The sequence below is a fragment of the Mustelus asterias genome, chromosome 1 (assembly GCF_964213995.1).
Source record: "Mustelus asterias chromosome 1, sMusAst1.hap1.1, whole genome shotgun sequence".
Taxonomy (NCBI): domain Eukaryota; kingdom Metazoa; phylum Chordata; class Chondrichthyes; order Carcharhiniformes; family Triakidae; genus Mustelus; species Mustelus asterias.
In genome coordinates, this window is record NC_135801.1 from 198,443,182 (window position 1) to 198,465,991 (window position 22,810).

General features: G+C 45.7%; 1 protein-coding gene across 1 annotated transcript in view; it reads left to right on the plus strand.

The window, feature by feature from the left end:
- The window catches only part of LOC144480742 (disintegrin and metalloproteinase domain-containing protein 12-like), a 249,491-nt gene extending 231,287 nt beyond the window's left edge, over nt 1–18,204 (plus strand). Inside the window, exons 16-17 of the mRNA XM_078200356.1 lie at nt 17,730–17,922; nt 18,184–18,204. Coding sequence (XP_078056482.1) covers nt 17,730–17,922; nt 18,184–18,204 — 214 coding nt within the window. The remainder of the gene's footprint in view (nt 1–17,729; nt 17,923–18,183) is intronic.
- The last annotated feature ends 4,606 nt before the right edge of the window (nt 18,205–22,810 follow it).

The following is a 22,810-nucleotide window of genomic DNA, read 5'->3' on the forward strand; positions in this document are numbered from 1 at the left end:
CCTTTGGGAAAAGATATTGACTATCTACCTTCTCTATGCCCCTCATTACTTTATAGACCTCTATAAGGTCATCCCTCAGCCTCCTACGCTCCAGAGAAAAAAGTCTCAGTCTATCCAGCCTCTCCTTATAACTCAAACCATCATGTCCCGGTGGCATTCTAGTAAACCTTTTCTGCACTCTTTCTAGTTTAATAATATCCTTTCTATAATAGGGTGACCAGAACTGTACACAGTATTCCATGTGTGGCCTTACCAATGTCTTGTACAACTTCAACAAGACGTCCCATCCATGTTCTGACCAGTGAAACCAAGCATGCTGAATGCCTTCTTCACCACTCTGTCCACCTGTGACTCCACTTTCAAGGAGCTACGAACATGAACCCCTAGATCTCTTTGTTCTGTAACTCTCCCCAACGCCCTACCATTAACTGAGTCAGTCCTGTTCAATCTACCAAAATCCATCACCTCGCATTTATCAAAATTAAACTCCATCTGCCATTCATCAGCCCACTGGCCCAATTGATCAAGATCCCGTTGCAATCCCAGATAACCTTCACTGTCCACTGTGCCACCAATCTTGGTGTCATCTGCAAGCTTACTAACCATGCCTCCTATATTCTCATCCAAATCATTAATATAAATGACAAATCACAGTTGGCCCAGCACTGATCCCTGAGGCACACCGCTGGTCACAGACCTCCAGTTTGAAAAACAACTCTCTACAATCACCCTCTTGGTTTTGTCATCAAGTCAATTTTGTATCCATTTAGATACCTTACCCTGGATCCCGTGAGATTTAACTTTATGCAACAACCTACCATGCGGTACCTTGTCAAAGGCCTTGCTAAAGTCTATGTAGACAACATCAACTGCACTGCCCTCATCTACCTTCTTGGTTACCCCTTCAAAAAACTCAATCAAATTTGTGAGACATGATTTTCCACTCACAAAGCCATGCTGACTGTCCCTAATCAGTCTTTGCGTCTCGAAATGCCTGTAGATCCTGTCTCTCAAAATACCTTCCAACAACTTACCCACCATAGATGTGAGGCTCACTGGCCTGTAGTTCCCAGGCTTTTCCCTGCAGCCCTTTTTAAACAAAGGTACAACATTTGCCGCCCTTCAATCTTCAGGCACCTCACCCGTGACTATTGATGATTCAAAATGGATCGACTATTTCCAGAGCCACTTCCTTAAGTACTCTGGGATGACGATTATCAGGACCTGGAGATTTATTCTTATTCAATTCCATCAATTTCCCCAAAACCATTTCTCAACTAATGCTGATTTCCTTCAGCTCCTCACTAAAACTTGTTTCTCTTTGAACTTCTTGTACATTATTCATGTTTTCCTTTGTGAAGACTGAAGCAAAATACAAATTTAATTCCTCGGCCATTTCGTTATTCCCCGTTATGAATTCTCCCGTTTCTGACTGTAAGAGGCCTACATTCATTTTTGTCAATCTTTTTCTCCCCTTCTGCAGTCAGTTTTTATGTTCCTCATTAGCTTACTTTCATATTTTTCCCTTCTTAATCATTCCCTTGGTCCTCCTTTCCTGGATTTTAAACAGAATTAGCGGGGTAAATATGTGGAGTTACAGGGATAGAGCCTGGGTGCGATTGTTGTCGGTGCAGACTCGATGGGCCGAATAGCCTCCTTCTGCACTGTTGGGTTTCTATGACAGGGTTTCTATGGCAAGTACCCAGGCAGATATTGACCTTTATCCTCACGCTGGACACAGTAGTCCTCGGTGTAGTCTGGTCCTTCGGTCTGGTCTGATACTCTGGCTCTGATCTTCCTTCCATCGTTGGTGTGGTGGCTCTTCTTGTGGTGGCAGTTGCTGGTGGCGGTCACCGTTGTTCTGTTCCTGTCACGTGCGCTTCCTTGGTTGTGCAACACCTTTTATCCCTCATTGGTTTCATGCCCTTTTGGCGGTCTCTTGATAATTACCAATCAATCGATCAGGGTTTGATCATCCTGATCGATAGAGTCCAATCAGGTGTTGCCACACTGATCTCTGGATGTGTCCCCAACGGCCATACCTATTGGTGTTGGAGGCATGTAGGTCACATACCTTCCTCCTAAATAAGGGATTAAGGTGCCCCTTTGGTAAACAAGTATGTTTGACTCGAGAGTGTCCATTGCCTTTGAGATGGCCTATTTCCTGTGTATTCAGTAGTCTGGAGCTGCAGCCTGTTTCTCTCTGTCCAATATTAATTTAAGGCTGCAATCTGTCCATTTCTGTACTTGGCCAACTGTCCCAGCATGCTTTGTATTGCTCTACTGAATTAGAGGGGTTGTGATTCGTCTTGTGTCTGTGTAATCTTTTCTTTCCATAGTTGGAATGAGACTGTGAGGATGGTGAGATATACAGTGTGAACAAGATCACTAATACAACCAGATGCGACAGGTGAACAAATGGATGTATTCGGATGTTTGAGCCCCAGTTCCAAAAATCACCCCACCATGTGGAGGCCTCAATTTCTTTAATTTTCCTTTTCACTTCTCGGGTCTGCTGTATTACTTTGGTGAAGGTTCTGTGGGCGACACTCGGATAACATTCATCTGAGTTCCGTTTGATTTCTTGTATGTCAGCCGCTGATTGTTACACCCAAACATTATACTCTTAGTGGGATGTGTCCATAACAGGCCATCCTCACATTCGCGTCAGGTGGGGCAAACCACAAATAGCTGGGATACAAAAAATTAATCTTGCTTGGGGTGCCCTGCGTATTGATCACGATGAAGAATCGAATGAGGTAAATCCTAATTTGCATCTTCGTGTTTGTCCATCATTGTGGGGTTCAGACGAATGAGGGGTGATCTCATAGAGACTTATAAATTCTAACAGGACTAGACAGGGTAGATGCAGGGAGGATGTTCCCGATGGTGGGGGAGTCCAGAACCAGGGGTCACAGTCTGAGGATTCAGGATAGACCATTTAGGACGGAGGTGAGGAGACATTTCTTCACCCAAAGAATGGTGAGCCTGTGGAATTCATTACCACAGGAAGTAGTTGATGCCAAAACAGTGAATGTATTCAGGAGGTGGCTGGATATAGCACTTGGGGCGAATGGGATCAAAGGTTATGGGGAGAAAGCAGGATTAGGCTATTGAGTTGGATGATCAGCCATGATCGTAATGAATGGTGGAACAGGTGCAAAGGGCCAAATGGCCTCCTCCTGCTCCTATCTTCTATCTTCTCTTCTATGTTGTCCTGAGGAGGTCAACGTAATTTCTGCTGTTATTGTGTCTAATATTTGAACAATCTCCATCTGACTGTGTCCTTTTTTTTCGAATGTTATTGGTAGTGGTGTGATCGGGAGGACCCAAGTTCATCAATTATTCGCTTGCGTTTTTTTTCCAATTTGAAACCACTACCGAGCAAATCAGATTGAAAATCCACAAGTGATGGATTGGTTAGAGAAGATCTTATTTAAACTGGCCTGCAAAATCAAGGCGGCCTGTTCTTATTTAGCAGCAATCACTGTTGGCCCGAGGGATTTAAATAGCATTAGGAGTCGGTCAGGTATGACCAGAAGAGTTTGGCATCGGTACGTCCTGTGGGATGTGGGCTGGATAGGGTGTCCCTTCCATTGGAAGGCAAAACCATAAGACAAATGTTAAAAGATGAAACCGTAGCTTGAGAGAACAACAGAAACAGAAAGGCCCAGGGGAGTGGTGGATCCATTGGTCCCCATATTGGCAGTGAGCATATTTGGCTGCGATGAATTTAAAATTTAGTACAATTGCCTTGATGACTTAACAGGAGAAAGATGGCTAAAGAATTCCCAATGTGGCGTCGGACTGTGGATAACCCAGTTAATCTTACTAGCAGTTATGAAGATGGTGTGGGGATGGGTTGGTTGTACATTTAACCGGGGGTATGCTTGATATGGGTCGGTCACGATGGACCTGCAGACTTGGGGTTTTGTAAGCGGTAGTTTCCATCAGAAACTCTCGTACCTTGAATTTGTCTGCATGTAGGCTGAATCTCATCATCTGGAGCACCTTAAATATCATCATGCAACATTTCCGTTAACAAATCGCCCAACAGAGACTCATCCTCTGAACCATTTGTCTCATGTGACTCTATCATCATATTTTCACCTCGCCTCCATACTGGTGTCTGTTCATTGGGCTGCATTGTGGGGTTTTTGTTTAGTTTTGTTTTAGTTTAGTCCTCTATCCTAATCAGTCTATGGGTCTGATCCCTTACCCAGGTAGGGGATGCATTATCAGGTGTACCCATCAAAATGGTCCGGAGTCATTTAGTCAGGGCCTCTGTTGGGTCTGGGGCTAGTGAGGTTTATATTTATGGGAGAATCCATAATGCTGTGAAGCTGGTGTCTCACGAGTTGCGCCAGTCCTCTCGGGTGCACAGGTCTCCTGTTATGTCTGAGTTGATTAGGATTCCTTGGGGCACTTCAGGTGTGGAAGAGGCTTATGGCTGTAGCGGGACAGGGGTATGTCTGGTTTGAATGTGGAAGCGGATGAGGGGGCGTTCGGGGAAATATGTTTACTGGGTGAGGCCATTCTGGTTGCTGAGTGTCATCCTCTTCTATCCCTAATGTGAGGTGGTGGAAGTGATTATTCTGAGTCCTGTAAACTTTTAGCTGGTTTACGTGGAACCAACCAGTTTTCTCGTTAGCGATCAAGAACTTATACACTGAGGGGCTTATTTTGTCAGTGATGATGTGTGGGCCTACATATTTTAGGGACAAGCAAGAACTGGGGTTGTAGAGGGAAATCATTACCCGCTGGCCAACCGTATATTCTACCGGGTGGACCCTTTTATCGAAATATGCCTTGCTCTGTTTCTCTTTAACTCCTAATCGGACAGCCGCGGCTAACTGGGCTGCTTTAATGTTTTCGGTGATTTGTTGGATGGCTTTCTCGTGGGTGAGCGCTGTGACAGCAGCTCAGTTAAATCAAACCCCAATAAATATTCAGCTCCCTTAATGGTCGGCGAGTCATTAATGTGTGGGGGTGAATCCAGTACAGCTGGAAATGGTGTTGTGTACCATCATGAGGGCAATGGGAAGCATTGTATCCCAAGTTGTGTTGTTTTTTTGCACAGTTTTCCGAATGATCCCTTTTAGCGTTCGGTTCATATGCTCCACGATTCGACTGGATTGTGGATGATAGGCTATGTGAAATTTCTGCTTGAGATCAAACATAGCCCTAATGTTCTGCGTCACCCCCCAGTGAAATGTGTCCCCTGGTCAGACTCTATGCTGCGGGGAAGACCCCATCGTGTAAATACCTGTTGGGCTAGTATTTTTGTGGTGGCATTAGTTGTATAAAGGCTTAGGACAGATGAAGCCCTTGAAGAATATAAAGAATAAGGGGTTTTTAAACAGAGTTGAGGTGAAACTACTTCTCCCCAAGGGAGGCTTTTTATACACATATAAAGAGCAAGAGGGTAGCCAGGGAGAGGGTTGGCCCACTGTGTGGAGCCAGAGGAAATGGGTGAGGTGTTGACCCGTTAGAGAAAATCTCCATTACAAAGGAGGAAGTGTTAGGTTTTTTAGGTAACATTAAAACTGACAAATCCCCAGGGCCTGATGGCATCTATCCTAGACTGCTCAGGGAGACAAGAGATGAAATTGCTGGGCCTCTGATGGAAATCTTTGTCTCTTCATTGGACACAGGTGAGGTCCCTGAGGATTGGAGGATAGCGAATGTGGTACCGTTATTTACGAAGGGTAGTAGGGATAACCCGGGTAATTATAGGTCAGTGAGCTTGACATCTTTGGTAGGGAAGTTGTTGGAGAGGATTCTTAGAGACAGGATGTATGCGCATTTAGAACGGAACAATCTAATTAGTGACAGACAGCATGGTTTTGTAAGAGGGAGGTCGTACCTTACAAATTTGGTGGAGTTTTTTGAGGAAGTGACAAAAACGGTTGACGAAGGAAGGGCCATGGATGTCGTCTATATGGATTTCAGTAAGGCATTTGACACAGTCCCTCATGGCAGGTTGGTTAAGAAGGTTAAGGCTCATTGGATACAAGGAGAGGTGGCTAGATGGGTAGAAAACTGGCTTGGCCACAGGAGACAGAGGGTCGCAGTGGAGGGGTCTTTTTCCGGCTGGAGGTCTGTGACCAGTGGTGTTCACAGTAAGAAGTTTAACAACACCAGGTTAAAGTCCAACAGGTTTATTTGGTAGCAAAAGCCACACAAGCTTTCGAGGCTCTAAGCCCCTTCTTCAGGTGAGTGGGAATTCTGTTCACAAACAGAACTTATAAAGACACAAACTCAATTTACCAGTGGTGTTCCGCAGGGCTCTGTACTGGGGCCTCTGCTATTTGTGATATATATAAATGATTTGGAAGAAGGTGTAACTGGTGTTATCAGCAAGTTTGCGGATGACACGAAGATGGCTGGACTTGCGGATAGCGATGAACATTGTCGGACAATATGGCAGGATATAGATAGGCTGGAAAATTGGGTAGAGAAATGGCAGATGGAATTTAATCCAGATAAATGCGAAGTGATGCATTTTGGAAGAACTAATGTCGGGGAGAGTTACACAATAAATGGCAGAGCCATTAAGAATGTAGAAACACAGAGGGACCGAGGTGTGCAAATCCACAAATCCTTGAAGGTGGCAGCACAGGTGGAGAAGGTGGTGAAGAAGACATATGGTATGCTTGCCTTTATAGGAGGGGGTATAGAGTATAAAAGCTGGAGTCTGATGTTGCAGCTGTATAGAACGCAGGTTAGGCCACATTTGGAATACTACATCCAGTTCTGGTCGCCGCACTACCAGTTTTGAGATCAAACATAGCCCTAATGTTCTGCGTCACCCCTCTCTCTTTGGAGAGAGTGCAGAGAAGGTTTGCCAGGATGTTGTCTCGTGTAGAGGGTCTTAGCTATGAGGAGAGATTGGGTAAACTTGTTCTCCCTGGAAACACGGAGAATGAGGGGAGACCTAATAGAGGTATACAAAATTATGAAGGGCATAGACAGGGTGAACAGTGGGAAGCTTTTACCCAGGTCGGAGGTGACGATCACGAGGCGTCACGGGCTCAAGGTGAGAGGGGCGAGGTATAACTCAGATATCAGAGGGACATTTTTTACACAGAGGGTGGTGGTGGCCTGGAATGCGCTGCCAAGTAGGGTGGTGGAGGCAGGCACGCTGACATCGTTTAAGACTTACCTGGATAGTCACATGAGCAGTCTGGGAATGGAGGGATACAAACGAATGGTCTAGTTGGACCAATGAGCGGCACAGGCTTGGAGGGCCGAAGGGCTAGTCAAGAAGGCATACGGCATGCTTGCCTTCATCGGCCAGAGCATTGAGTATAAAAATTGGCAAGTCATGTTGCAGCTTTATAGAAGCTTAGTTAGGCCACACTTGGAATATAGTGTTCAATTCTGGTTGCCACACTACCAGAAGGATGTGAAGGCTTTTGAGAGGGTACAGAAAAGATTTCCCAGGATGTTGCTTGGTATGGAGGGCATTAGCTATGAGGAGAGATTGGAGAAACTTGGTTTGTTCTCACTGGAGCGACGGAGGTTGAGGGGAGACCTGATAGAAGTCTACAAGATTATGAGAGGCATGGACAGAGTTGATGGTCAGGAGCTTTTTCCCAGGGTGGAAGAGTCAATTACTAGGGGACACAGGTTTAAGGTGCGAGGGGCAAGGTTTAAAGGAGATGTACGAGGTAGATTTTTTACACAGAGAATGTTTGTTATTGCAATGGAGAGGGATAGGGCCGTATGGCAGGGCAAGGTTTACAATTGGGGGAGAGGTAATTATGATGCGATTAGGCAAGAATTAGGGGGCATAAGTTGGGAACAGAAACTGTCAGTGAAAGGAACTAATGAAAAGTGGAACTTTTTCAAGGAACAAATACTGGATGTCCTTGATAGGTATGTCCCTGTCAGGCAGGGAGGAAATGGCCGAGTGAGGGAACCATGGTTCACGAAAGAGGTGGAATGTCTTGTGAAAAGGAAGAGGGAAGCTTATGTAGGGATGAGGAAACAAGGTTCAGATGGCTCGATTGAGGGTTACAAGTTAGCAAGGAATGAGCTGAAAAAGGGGCTTAGGAGAGCTAGGAGGGGACACGAGAAGTCCTTGGCGGGTCGGATCAAGGAAAACCCCAAGGCTTTTTACTCTTATGTGAGGAATAAAAGAATGACCAGGGTGAGGTTAGGGCCGGTCAAGGACAGTAGTGGGAACTTGTGTATGGAGTCAGTAGAGACAGGCGAGGTGATGAATGAATGCTTTTCTTCAGTGTTCACCAAGGAGAGGGGCCATGTTTTTGAGGAAGAGAAGGTGTTAGAGGCTAATAGGCTGGAGGAAATAGATGTTCGGAGGGAGGATGTCAAAGAACAAAGAACAGTACAACACAGGAAACAGGCCCTTCGGCCCTCCAAGCCTGTGCCGCTCCTTGGTCCAACTAGACCAATTGTTTGTATCCCTCCATTCCCAGGCTGCTCATGTGACTATCCAGGTAAGTCTTAAACGATGTCAGTGTGTCTGCCTCCACCACCCTACTTGGCAGCGCATTCCAGGCCCCCACCACCCTCTGTGTAAAAAACATCCCTCTGATATCTGAGTTATACTTCGCCCCTCTCACCTTGAGCCCGTGACCCCTCGTGATCGTTACCTCCGACCTGGGAAAAAGCTTCCCACTGTTCACCCTATCTATCCACTTCATAATCTTGTACACCTCTATTAGATCACCCCTCATTCTCCGTCTTTCCAGGGAGAACAACCCCAGTTTACCCAATCTCTCCTCATAGCTAAGACCCTCCATACCAGGCAACATCCTGGTAAACCTTCTCTGCACTCTCTCCAATGCCTCCACGTCCTTCTGGTAGTGCGGCGACCAGAACTGGACGCAGTACTCCAAATGTGGCCTCACCAGCGTTCTATACAGCTGCATCATCAGACTCCAGCTTTTATACTCTATACCCCGTCCTATAAAGGCAAGCATACCATATGCCTTCTTCACCACCTTCTCCACCTGTGTTGCCACCTTCAAGGATTTGTGGACTTGCACGCCTAGGTCCCTCTGTCTTTCTATACTCCTGATGACTCTGCCATTTATTGTATAACTCCTCCCTACATGTCCTGGCAGTTTTGAATAAACTGAAGGTTGATAAGTCCCCTGGGCCTGATGAAATGTATCCTAGGATTCTTTGGGAGGCAAGGGATGAGATTGCAGAACCTTTGGCTTTGATCTTTGGGTCCTCGCTGTCCACGGGGATGGTGCCAGAGGACTGGAGAATGGCGAATGTTGTTCCTCTGTTTAAGAAAGGGAATAGAAATGACCCTGGTAATTATAGACCGGTTAGTCTTACTTCGGTGGTTGGTAAATTGATGGAAAAGGTCCTTAGAGATGGGATTTACGACCATTTAGAAAGATGCGGATTAATCCGGGATAGTCAGCACGGATTCGTGAAGGGCAAGTCGTGCCTCACAAATTTGATAGAATTTTTTGAGGAGGTAACTAAGTGTGTTGATGAAGGTAGGGCAGTTGATGTCATATACGTGGATTTTAGTAAGGCGTTTGATAAGGTCCCCCATGGTCGGCTTATGATGAAAGTAAGGAGGTGTGGGATAGAGGGAAAGTTGGCCAATTGTATAGGTAACTGGCTGTCTGATCGAAGACAGAGGGTGGTGGTGGATGGAAAATTTTCGGATTGGAGGCAGGTTGCTCGCGGAGTGCCGCAGGGATCAGTGCTTGGTCCTCTGCTCTTTGTGATTTTTATTAATGACTTAGAGGAGGGGGCTGAAGGGTGGATCAGTAAATTTACTGATGACACCAAGATTGGTGGAGTAGTGGATGAGGTGGAGGGCTGTTGTAGGCTGCAAAGAGACATAGATAGGATGCAAAGCTGGGCTGAAAAATGGCAAATGGAGTTTAACCCTGATAAATGTAAGGTGATTCATTTTGGTAGGACTAATTTAAATGTGGATTACAGGGTCAAAGGTAGGGTTCTGAAGACTGTGGAGGAGCAGAGAGATCTTGGGGTCCATATCCACAGATCTCTAAAGGTTGCCACTCAAGTGGATAGAGCTGTGAAGAAGGCATATAGTGTGTTAGCTTTTATTAACAGGGGGTTGGAGTTTATAGCCATGGGGTTATGCTGCAACCGTACAGGACCTTGGTGAGACCACATTTGGAATATTGTGTGCAGTTCTGGTCACCTCACTATAAGAAGGATGTGGAAGCGCTGGAAAGAGTGCAGAGGAGATTTACCAGGATGCTGCCTGGTTTGGAGGGTAGGTCTTATGAAGAAAGGTGAGGGAGCTAGGGCTGTTCTCTCTGGAGCGGAGGAGGCTGAGGGGAGACTTATTAGAGGTTTATAAAATGATGAAGGGGATAGATAGAGTGAACGTTCAAAGACTATTTCCTCGGGTGGATGGAGCTATTACAAGGGGGCATAACTATAGGGTTCATGGTGGGAGATACAGGAAGGGTATCAGAGGTAGGTTCTTTACGCAGAGAGTGGTTGGGGTGTGGAATGGACTGCCTGCAGTGATAGTGGAGTCAGACACTTTAGGAACATTTAAGCGGTTATTGGATAGGCACATGGAGCACACCAGGATGATAGGGAGTGGGATAGCTTGATCTTGGTTTCAGATAAAGCTCGGCACAACATCGTGGGCCGAAGGGCCTGTTCTGTGCTGTACTGTTCTATGTTCTATGTAGAGTAGTGGGTGCCTGGAACTCGTTGCCGGGGAAGGTAGCGGAAGCGGACACGGTAGTGACTTTTACGGGGCGTCTTGACAAGTACATGTATAGGATGGGAATAGAGGGATATGGTCCCCGGAAGGGTCGGGGGTTTTAGTTCAGTCGGGCAGCATGGTCGGTGCCGGCTTGGAGGGCCGAAGAGCCTGTTCCTGTGCTGTAATTTTCTTTGTTCTTTGTTCTTTGTTGTAAATCTGTGGAATTCGCTCCCCCAAAGTGCAGTGGATGCTGGGACAGTGAGTAAATTTAAGGAGGAGTTAGACAGATTTCTAATTGGTAATGGGTTGAAAGGTTATGGGCAGAAGGCAGGAAAATGGGGATGAGCAGCATATCAGCCATGATCGAATGGTGGAGTGGACTCGATGGGTAGAATGGCCTAATTCTGCTCCCATACCTTATTAATTTATGAACTTATGAATGCAGGAAGGAACTTAAGGAAGGAGTTAGGTGGGCTAAAAGGGTCAATGCACCGACCCAGCACGTCTTTCAGACTGTGGGAGGAAACCGGAGCATGAGGAAAAGGCAGTGGATGTTGTAAACATGGACATCAAACTTTATTTATTCAACACAAGTGGGCTAACATTAACACTGCAATGAAGTTACTTTGAAAGCCCCTGAGTCACCACACTCCAGCGCCTGTTCTGGTCCACTGAGGGAGAATTTAGCATGGCCAATTCACTTAACCTGCACATCTTTGGACTGTGTGAGGAAACCGGAGCACCCGGAGGAGACCCATGCAGACTCGGGGAGAATGTGCAAACTCCACACAGGCAGTGACCCAAGCCGGGAATTGAACCCAGGTCCCTGGCACTGTGAGGCAGCAGTGCTAACCACTGTGCCACCTTGCCACCCCGTCAGGCTTTCAGTAAAGACTTTGACAAGGTACCTCATGGTAAACTGCTACGAAAAGTGAAGTCACACGGGATAAGAGGAGAGCTGGCAAGATGGATACAGAACTGGCTTGGCCATAGAAGACAGAGGGTAGCAGTAGAAGGGTGCTTTTTCAAATGGAGGGCTGTGACTAGCGGTGTCCCATAGGGATCGCCACATCACTAAAGCTCCCATCGATGACGCTTTCCGCCACCTTCATGCTCCTCAGTGCATCCAGCTGCTCCAACCTATCCATGCGGTCTGTAAGGTGCTGCAGTTGGGTGCATTTCCTGCAGATCTAGTCATCCAAGAAGTTAGAAGCATCACAGATCTCTCACCTCTCACAAGTCCCACCCTCCCCAAAAACGGTCCCAGTGGTCCAGCAACGCAATAGTATTTATTCATACACACAATTGACGTTAATCAGCCACACAATCAATATCAGTTATTTACAGAATACTAAAGTTCAAGTCCAATACTAGACCTTGACTTAACTTTTGCGTGACTGGCAAGTCCCCAGGCAGATATTGGCCTTTATCCGCATGTTGGTCTCTGTTGTCCTCGGTGTCGTCTGGTCCTTCGGTCTGCTCTGATACTCTGACTCTTGTTTCCTTCCGTTTGTAGTGTGGTCGCTCTTCTTGTGGTGGCAGTTGCTGGTAGTGGTCACCATTGTTCTGTTCCTGTCATGGACGCTTCCTTGGTTGTGCAACATTGTTTATCCCTCATTGGTTTCATGCCCTTTTGGGCGGTCTCTTGATTATTACCAATCAATCGATCAGGGTTTGATCACCCTGATCACTAGAGTCCAATCAGGTGCTGCCACATTGATGTCTGGATGTGTACCCACCAGCCATACCTGTTGGAGGCAAGTAGGTCACATATCTCCTTCCCAATAAGAGGTTAAGGCCCCTTTGTCTGCTGACTCGAGAGTGTCCATTGCCTTTGAGATGGCCTATTTCCTGTGTATTCGGTAGTCTGGAGCTGCAGCCTGTTTCTCTCTGTCCAATATTAATTTAAGGCTGCAGTCTGTCCACTTCTGTACTTGGCCAACTGTCCCAGCATGCTTTGTAAATTGCCATCTTAGGTGGCCCATTTTCCACACCTCACAACGAGATTGTCAAACAATCCTTTCTCATTGCACAACACCCAGTCCAAGGTGGCACGTTCCTTTATTGGTTTCTCAACTTGCTCCAGAAAACCATCCTGTATACACTCCAGAAATTTCTCCTCCATTGTACTGAGACTAATTTGTCTCTCCCAATGTATATATGCAGATTAAAGTTGTTCATAATCACAGCTGTTCATTTAACACATGCAATTTACAGCCTGTTATGTCTTGCAGGCCTTGCTATAGTTGGTGGCAGTCCGTGTGGCTAGCCTGGCACTCTAGTCGGGTACTGCTTCTGGCATCTTTGATGTTCGTATCTGGATTTCTTGTATAGATCAGGGTCACAAAGTTGTGATAGTAGGGGATTTTCATTTTCCACATATAGATTGGGACTCGCATACTGTTAAAGGTTCAGATGGGGTAGAGTTTGTAAAATGTGTTCAGGAGAATTTTCCACATTAGTATATAGAGGTGCCAACTAGAGAGGATGCGATATTGGATCTCCTATTGGGAAATGAATTAGGTCAGGTGATGGATGTGAGTGTGAGGGAACACTTTGGATCCAGTGATCATAATGCCATTAGTTTCAACCTGATCGTGGATAAGGATAGATCTGGTCCTCGGGTTGAAGTTCTGAACTGGAAAAAGGCCAAATTTGATGAAATGAGAAGGGATCTGGGAAGTGTGGATTGGCACAGGCTGTTCTCTGGTAAGGATGTAAATGGAAAGTGGGAGGCCTTCAAAGCAGAAATTTTGAGAGTGCAGAGTTTGTATGTTCCTGTCAGGATTAAAGGCAAAGTAAATGGGAATAAGGAACCTTGGTTCTCGAGGGAGATTGTAACACTGATTAACAGGAAGAGAGAGTTGTGTGAAATGTACAGGCAGCAAGGAACAGATCAGATGCTCAAGGAGTATAAAAAGTGCAAGAAGCTACTTAAGAAGGAAATCAGGAGGGCTAAAAGAAGACATGAGGTTGCTTTGGCAGACAAAGTGAAGGAAAATCCAAAGAGCTTCTATAGGTATATTAGGAGCAAAAGGATAGTGAGGGATGAAATTGGTCCTCTTGAAGACCAGAGTGGTAGACTGTGTATGGAACCAAAAGAGATGGGGGAGATACTAAATGGTTTTTTTGCATCCGTATTTACTGAGGAAACGGGCATGGAGTCTACGGAAATAGGGCAAACAGGTAGGGAGGTCATGGAACCTTTACAGATTAAAGGGGAGGAGGTGCTCGCTGTCTTGAGGCAAATCAGAGTGGATAAGGTCCCCAGGACCGGACAGGGTATTCCCACGGACCTTGAGGGAAGCTAGTGTTGAACTTGCAGGGGCCCTGGCAGACATATTTAAAATGTCAGTATTCACGGGGGAGGTGCCGGATGATTGGAGGGTGGCTCATGTTGTTCCGTTGTTTAAAAAAGGTTCCAAAAGAAATCCGGGAAATTATCGGCCAGTAAGTTTGACGTCGGTGGTGGGCAAGTTATTGGAAGGTGTGATAAGGGATAGGATCTACAAATATTTGGATAGACAGGGTCTTATTAGGGAGAGTCAACATGGCTTTGTGCGTGGTAGGTCATGTTTGACCAATCTATTAGAGTTTTTCGAGGAGGTTACCAGGAAAGTGGATGAAGGGAAGGCAGTGGATGTTGTCTACCTGGATTTCAGCAAGGCCTTTGACAAGGTCCCTCATGGGAGGTTAGTTAGGAAGATTCAGTCACTAGGTATACATGGGGAGGTAGTAAATTTGATTAGACACTGGCTCAATGGAAGAAGCCAGAGAGTGGTTGTGGAGGATTGCTTCTCTGAGTGGAGGCCTGTGACTAGTGGTGTGCCGCAGGGATCGGTGTTGGGTCCATTGTTGTTTGTCATCTATATCAATGATCTGGATGATAATGTGGTCAATTGGATCAGCAAGTTTGCTGATGATACAAAGATTGGAGGTGTAGTGGACAGTGAGGAAGGTTTTCAAAGCTTGCAGAGGGATTTGGACCAACGAGAAAAATGGGCTGAAAAATGGCAAATGGAATTTAATGCAGACAAGTGTGAGATATTGCACTTTGGAAGGACAAACCAAAGGAGAACGTACAGGGTAAATGGTAGGACTCTGAAGAGTGCAGTTGAACAGAGGGATCTGGGAATACAGGTACAGAATTCCCTAAAAGTGACGTCACAGGTGGATCGGGTCGTAAAGAGTGCCTTTGGTACATTGGCCTTTATAAATCGGAGTATCGAGTATAAAAGTTGGAGTGTTATGGTAAGATTATATAAGGCATTGGTGAGGCCGAATTTGGAGTATTGTGTACAGTTTTGGTCACATAGTTACAGGAAGGATGTAAATAAGATTGAAAGAGTGCAGAGAAGGTTCACAAGGATGTTGCCGGGACTTGAGAAGCTGAGTTACAGAGAGAGATTGAATAGGTTGGGACTTTATTCCCTGGAGCGTAGAAGATTGAGGGGAGATTTGATAGAGGTGTATAAGATTTTGATGGCTATAGATAGAGTGAATGCAAGCAGTCTTTTTCCGCTGAGGCTAGGGGAGAAAAAAACCAGAGGGCATGGGTTAAGGGTGAAAGGAGAAAATATTAGAGGCAATATTAGGGGGGGCTTCTTCACGCAGAGAGTGGTGGGAGTGTGGAATGAGCTGCCGGATAAAGTGGTAAATGCGGGGTCACTTTTAACATTTAAGAAAAAGTTGGACGGGTTCATGGATGAGAGGGGTGTGGAGGGATATCGTCCAAGTGCAGGTCAGTGGGACTAGGCAAAAAATGGTTCGGCACAGACAAGAAGGGCCAAAAGGCCTGTTTCTGAGCTGTAATTTTCTATGGTTCTATGGTTCTATCCGACTTAAACGCCTCAGCCCTGGACTTCAGCAAGCAGTGGCTATCCTTATTCATCCATGTTTTCCAGTTGGGAAACACATAGATTTGCTGCATTGGCATACAGTCTTCAATGCACTTCCTGATGAAGTCACTTACTGTAGTGGTGTACCCATTCAGGTTGGAGTGGCAGATTAAAAACAGAGATGAGAGGAAATTACTTCTTTCAAAGGGTCGTGAATTTATGGAATTCACTACCCAGAATTTGGTGGATGCTGGGCATTGAGTAGGAAGAGGTGGAAAGATTTTTAATTAACAGTGGAGGTGAGGCTGAAGTGAGACCCTTGGTCGTATTAAATGCGGAGCAGGCGCAAGGGGCTAAATTGCCCACTCCTGCTCCTCGTTCTTATGGAAGCTTTATTTGGGGGAAGCTTCCAAGAGCTTGGAGTTTGGAAATATTTGTATGGAAGTCAGAGTTCCAGTGACACCGGTTGGCTGACAGTGTGACAAGCATCTGGAGATATATGATGAGAAGTTCATAGAACCATTGTTTTGGGCGGCATCTGCCAATTGATTTCAGAGTCTGGTGTCTCTGACCCCATTTTGCCCATTTGTTTAAATGGTCTGTGTACTTACTGAGAACTTTAGAGTACAAGATAAAATTTGTAACTTGTCTTACCCTGCAAATCTGGAGACATGCATATACATGCGTATTCATTGGGGCGAAGGAGTAATGTATTATAGTTAATCTTTTCATGTTTAATAAATGTTTTACTCTTTTGTTAAAATATTAATTGGAAGTCTTGTGATTCTGTTTATCTATATCTCTGGACAAAAATTCAAAGCTTTAATCTGTCGGGCCAGGGTTCCACTTTGGGGTCATTTATAATAATGATTTGGATGAGAATATAGGAGGCATGGTTAGTAAGTTTGCAGATGACACCAAGATTGGTGGCATAGTGGACAGTGAAGAAAGTTATCTCCAATTGCAACGGGATCTTGATCAATTGGGCCAGTGGGCTGACGAATGGCAGATGGAGTTTAATTTAGAAAAATGCGAGGTGATGCATTTTGGTAGATTGAACCAGGGCAGGACTTACTCAGTTAATGGTAGGGCGTTGGGGAGAGTTACAGAACAAAGAGATCTAGGGGTACATGTTCATAGCTCCTTGAAAGTTGAGTCACAGGTGGACAGAGTGGTGAAGAAGACATTCGGCATGCTTGGTTTCATCGGTCAGAACATTGAATACAGAAGTTGGAATGTCTTGTTGAAGTTGTACAAGACATTGGTAAGACCACACTTGGAATACTGTATGCAGTTCTGGTCACCCTATTATAGAAAGGATATTATTAAACTAGAAAGAGTGCAGAAAAGATTTACTAGGGGTCACGGGCTCAAGCTGAGAGGGGTGAAGTATAACTCAGACATCAGAGGGACGTTTTTTACACAGAGGGTGGTGGGGGCCTGGAATGCGCTGCCAAGTAGGGTGGTGGAGGCAGGCACGCTGACATCGTTTAAGACTTACCTGGATAGTCACATGAGCAGCCTGGGAATGGAAGGATACAAACGATTGGTCTAGTTGGACCAAGGAGCGGCACAGGCTTGGAGGGCCGAAGGGCCTGTTTCCTGTGCTGTACTGTTCTTTGTTCTTTGCTCTTGATGGATTGAGTTGTAAGGAGAGGATGAATAGACTGGGAACAATTTTCTCTAGAGCGTAGGAGGCTGAGGGGTGACCTTATAGAGGTCTATAAAATAATGAGGGGCACAGATCAGCGAGATCGTCAATACCTTTTCCCAAAGGTAGGGGAGTCTAAAACTAGAGGGCATAGGTTTAAGGTGAGAGGGGAGAGATACAAAAGTGTCCAGAGGGGCGATTTTTTCACACAGAGGATGGTGAGTGTCTGGAACAAGCTGCCAGAGGTAGTAGTAGAGGCGGGGACAATTTTATCTTTTAAAAAAGTATTTAAATAGTTACATTGGTACGATGGGTATAGACGAATATGGGCCAAATGTGGGTAATTGGGATTAGTTTAGGGGTTTAAAAAAAAAGGGCGGCATGGACAAGTTGGGCCGAAGGGCCTGTTTCCATGTTGTAAACCTCTATGATTCTATGACTGTGCAGTTGTAGCATCAGCTGGGTTCATAAAAACATTCAGATTGTAGCAATTGTGGATCTATTAATATCACGAATTTAGAAGAACAATTTTTTCATGTCTTCCCAACAGAGATATACTTTGTGGAAAACTCCAGTGTCGGAGTGGAAGAGAGTCTACAATTCGAGAAGCAAACGTGGATGTTTTCAAGCTTAACTTTGAATTCATGGATAGAAGAGTTGAATGTAGAACAATGACTTCCAAATTACTTGATGCCAACTTTCCCGACCTAGTTCACCAAGGAACTAAGTGCCAAGCAAACAAGGTAATCAATTCACAGTGAACAGAAATGAATATTACTGCTGCAAAAACACTGTTGAAGCATTTTGTCTCATCAAGACTGACACAAGAATGCCAAATTTCAAAGGGATCCATAATTTATCCTGCATGAAAAAGAGTGCTGATTGATAGGCAAGTCCACTCTGATTGGTGGAGGTATTGCCAGGGAAAATGTATGAGGAGCTATCGATCCCCCATTCATTTGTTGAATAGTGGCACAATGCCTGAAAGTGTTCTTTGCTCACAGAGGACAGCGTACGATGTATGAACATGTAAAGCTTCTGGCAAGTTCAAGTCAGCCATTAGAGGGCACAGGTTTAGGTGCTGGGGAGTAGGTACAGAGGAGATGTCAGGGGTACGTTTTTCACTCAGAGGGTGGTGGGTGCGTGGAATGGGCTGCCAGCAACGGTGGTGGAGGCGGATTCGATAGGGTCTTTTAAGAGACTTTTAGATAAGTACATGGAACTTAGTAAGATAGAGGGTTATGGGTAAGCCTAGTAATCGCTAAGGTAGGGACATGTTTGGCACAACTTTGTGGGCTGAAGGGCCTGTATTGTGCTGTAGTTTTTCTATGTTTCTATATTATGAGCTTGATTGATAATCTTAAATTGGTTGTTTGTGTAATTCTCAGCACACTCTGAATTGTTCAGCAAGTGCCGTCCAATCACAGAATCGCATCTAACATTAAATATTATGTTCTGAATATTGCAAGTAGCTGAGTGGGATTTTGGTGCAGAGGGGAAGGAGGTGCTTTCTGCTTCTTCTCCCTTTCTAACTTTTAGATCCCAGGAATGGTCTTGCCCTGCTGCAGTCGTGGAGGACACAAGGGAAAGAAAAGCAGCCAGAGCAGTGGCACCATGGCTGGCTGTGCTGAACAGAGGGGAGGGACAAAGTACAGTAGAGCAATAGTAATTGGGGATTCGATAGTTAGGGGCACAGACAGGCACTTCTGTGGCAGAGAGAGAGAGAGATTCCAGGATGGTATGTTGCCTCCCTGGTGACAGGGTCATGGATGTCTCAGAGTGGGCATGGGGCATCCTGAAACAGGAGGGTAAACAGACAGATGTCATTGTCCACAATGGCACAAATGATATCGGCAGGAAGAAGACAAGGTCCTGCACTGACTATCCAGGGAGTTAGATAGTCAGCTAAAAAGCAGGACCTCTACGGTAGTAATCTCACTTCCTGTGCCACGTGCCACTGAGAAAGAGTTAGAAAGATGATACAGTTCAACACGTGGCTAAAGAGATGGTGTAGCGGGGAGAGCTTCAGATATGTGGATCATTGGGATATCTTCCAGGGAAGGTGGGACCTGGACAAGAAGGATGGGGCACCAATATCCTGGCCGGTGTTGCTTGTGAAGGTAGCGGAGGTGGAATGGAAACTGGAGCAGCAGGTCAGTCAGTACAGAGAATGGGGAAGAGCTTGAGACTAAGGCAAATAGAACAGTCAGGGAGAGGTCGCTGAGCTGAGCAGGACTGGTGGCTTGGAATGTATTTAGAACATAGAAAAGCTACAGCACAAACAGGCCCTTCGGCCCACAACTTGCGCCAAACATGTCCCTACCTACTAGGCTTACCTATAACCCTCTATCTTACTAACTTCCATGAACTTATCCAAAAGTCGCTTAAAAGACCCTATCGAATCCGCCTCCACCACCACTACCGGCAGCCGATTCCACGCACCCACCACCCTCTGAGTGAGAAACCTACCCCTAACATCTCCTCTGTACCTACTCCCCAGCACCCTAAACCTGTGACCTCTTGTGGCAACCATTTCAGCCCTGGGTAAAAGCCTCTGAGAATCCACTCTATCAATACCTCTCAACATCTTATACACCTCTATCAGGTCACCTCTCATCCTTCGCTTCTCCAAGAAGAAAAGACCTAGCTCTCTCAACTTATTCTCATAAGGCATGCCACCTAATCCAGGCAACGTCCTCGTAAATCTCCTCTGTACTCTTTCTATGGCTTCCACATCCTTTCTATAATGAGGCGACCAGAACTGGGCACAGTACTCCAGGTGGGGTCTGACCAGGGTCCTATACAGCTGCAGCATTATCTCCCGATTTCTAAACTCAATTCCTCTATTGATGAAGGCCAGTATTCCATACACCTTCTTAACCACAGCCTCCACCTGCGACGCTGCTTTGAGCGTCCTATGAACCCAAGATCCTTCTGATCTTCCACAGCCCTTCAATGCAGGAAGTATAACAGGTAAAACAGATGAACTTAGAACCTGGATTCCTGTGTGGAATTATTATCTTGAAAGTGGAGTCACAGGTGGACAGAGTGGTGAAGAAGGCATTCGGCATGCTTGGTTTCATTGGCCAGAACATTGAATACAGAAGTTGAGACGTCTTGTTGAAGTTGTACAAGACATTGGGAAGGCCACATTTGGAATACTGTGTGCAATTCTGGTCACCCTATTATAGAAAGGATAGTATTCAACGAGAAAGAATGCAGAAAAGATTTACTAGGATGTTACCGGGACTTGATGGATTGAGTTATAAGGAGAGGCTGGCTAGACTGAGACTTTTTTCTCTGGAGCGTAGGAGGCTGAGGGGTGATCTTATCAAGGTCGATAAAATAATGAGAGGCATAGGTCAACTCGATAGTCAATATCTTTTCCCAAAGGTCGGGGAATCTAAAACTAGAGGGCATAGGTTTAAGGTGAAAGGGGAGAGATACAAAAGTGTCCAGAGGGGCAATGTTTTCTCACAGAGGGTGGTGAGTGTCTGGATCAAGCTGCCAGAGGTAGTAGTAGAGGCGGGTACAATTTTGTCTTTTAAAAAGCATTTCGTCTGTTACATGGATAAGATGGTTATAGAGGGATATGGGCCAAACGGGGGCAATTTGGACTCGCTTATGGGTTAAAAAAAGGGGCGGCATGGACAAGTTGGGCCGAAGGGCCTGTTTCCATGCTATAAACCTCTATGACTCTGTGATGTTGTTGCTGTCACAGAGACATGGTTGAAGAAGGGACAGGATTCGCAGCCGAATGTTCCAGGATATCGATGTTTTAGATGAGACACGAGGTAGCAAAAGAGGTGGGGAAGTGCATGACTAGTTCGGAAGCATATCATGGCTGTGTTGAGGGAGGATACCTTGTAATAAAGCATTACGGGTGGAGCTCAGGAACAGGAAGAGTGCAATCACAATGCTGGGATTGGACGACAGAGCTCCCAGCTCCCAGCGCGACACAGAAGGACAGATATTTAGTCAGATTCTGGAAAGATGTGAAAATAACACTGTTGCTGTGAAGGATGATTTTAACTGAACCATATTGGTGAGGACTCCCTCAGTGCCGGGTGTTTGGACTGGTAGCAATTTGTTAGGTGCATCCAGGGTGGGTTTTTGAAGCGGTACGTGGATAGTCCAATGAGAGAGGGGGCTATGCTGGAGTTGGTATTGGGGAGTGAGCACGACCAGGTGATCGTATTTTCAGTGGGGGAAGCATTATGGGAATAGTGGCCATAATAGTGGTTCATGAAGGGCAGGTCATGTTTGACTAATTTGGTGGAATTCTTTGAGAACATTACGTGCGTAGTGGACAATGGGGAACCAGTGGATGTGGTGTATCTGGATTTCCAGAAGGCATTTGACAAGGTGCCGCACAAAAGGTTGCTGCATCAGATAAAGGTGCACAGTGTTACGGGTAATGTATTAGCATGGGTAGAGGATTGGTTAACTAACAGAAAGCAGAGTGGGGGTAAATGGGTGTTTCTCTGGTTGGCGATCAGTGACTCGTGGTGTGCCTCAGGGATCAGTGTTGGGACCGCAATTGTTTACGATTTACATCGATGATTTGGAGTTGGGGACCAAGTGTAGTGTGTCAGAATTCGCAGATGACACTAAGATGGGTGGAAGAACAAAGTGTGCAGAGGACGCTGAAAGTCTGCAAAGGGATATAGATAATCTAAGTGAGTGGGCGAGGGTCTGGCAGATGGAGTACAATGTTGGTAAATGTGAGGTCATCCATTTCGGTAGGAATAACAGCAAAATGGACTATTATTTAAATGGTAAAAAATTGCAGCATGCTGCTGTGCAGAGGGACCTGGGTGTCCTAGTGCAGGAATCTCATGGAGTTGGTTTGCAGGTGCAGCAAGTAATTAAGAAGGCAAATGGAATTTTGTCCTTCATTGCGAGAGGGAATGGAGTTTAAAAACAGTGAGGTTATGTTGCAGCTGTATAAGGTGCTGGTGAGGCCACACCTGGAGTACTGTGTACAGTTTTGGTCTCCTTACTTGAGAAAGGATATACTGGCACTGGAGGGGGTGCAGCGGAGATTCACTAGGTTGATTCCAGAGTTGAGAGTGTTGGTTTATGAGGAGAGACTGAGTAGACTGGGGCTATACTCATTGGAATTCAGAAGAATGAGGAGAGACCTTATGGAAACATATAAGATTATGAAGGGAACAGATAAGATAGAAGCAGGGAAGTTGTTTCCACTGGCAGGTGAAACTAGAACTAGGGGGTATAGCCTCAAAATACTGAGATACAGGCTATTGGACTAGACGGGATTGAGGTTCATAAGGAGGAGGTGTTAGCAATTCTGGAAAGTGTGAAAATAGCTAAGTCCCCTGGGCCGGATGGGATTTATCCTAGGATTCTCTGGAGGCTAGGGAGGGAATTGCAGAGCCTTTGGCTTGCATCTTTATTTCATCATTGTCTACAGGAATAGTGCCAGAAGACTGGAGGATAGCAAATGTTGTCCCCTTGTTCAAGAAGGGGAGTAGAGACAACCCTGGTAATTATAGACCAGTGAGCCTTACTTCTGTGAAGGGGAGGTCGTGACACATGACAACGCAGAGTCGCAGAGCAGAAACTGATAGCCAAGTTTCGCACACATGAGGACGGCCTCAACCGGGATAT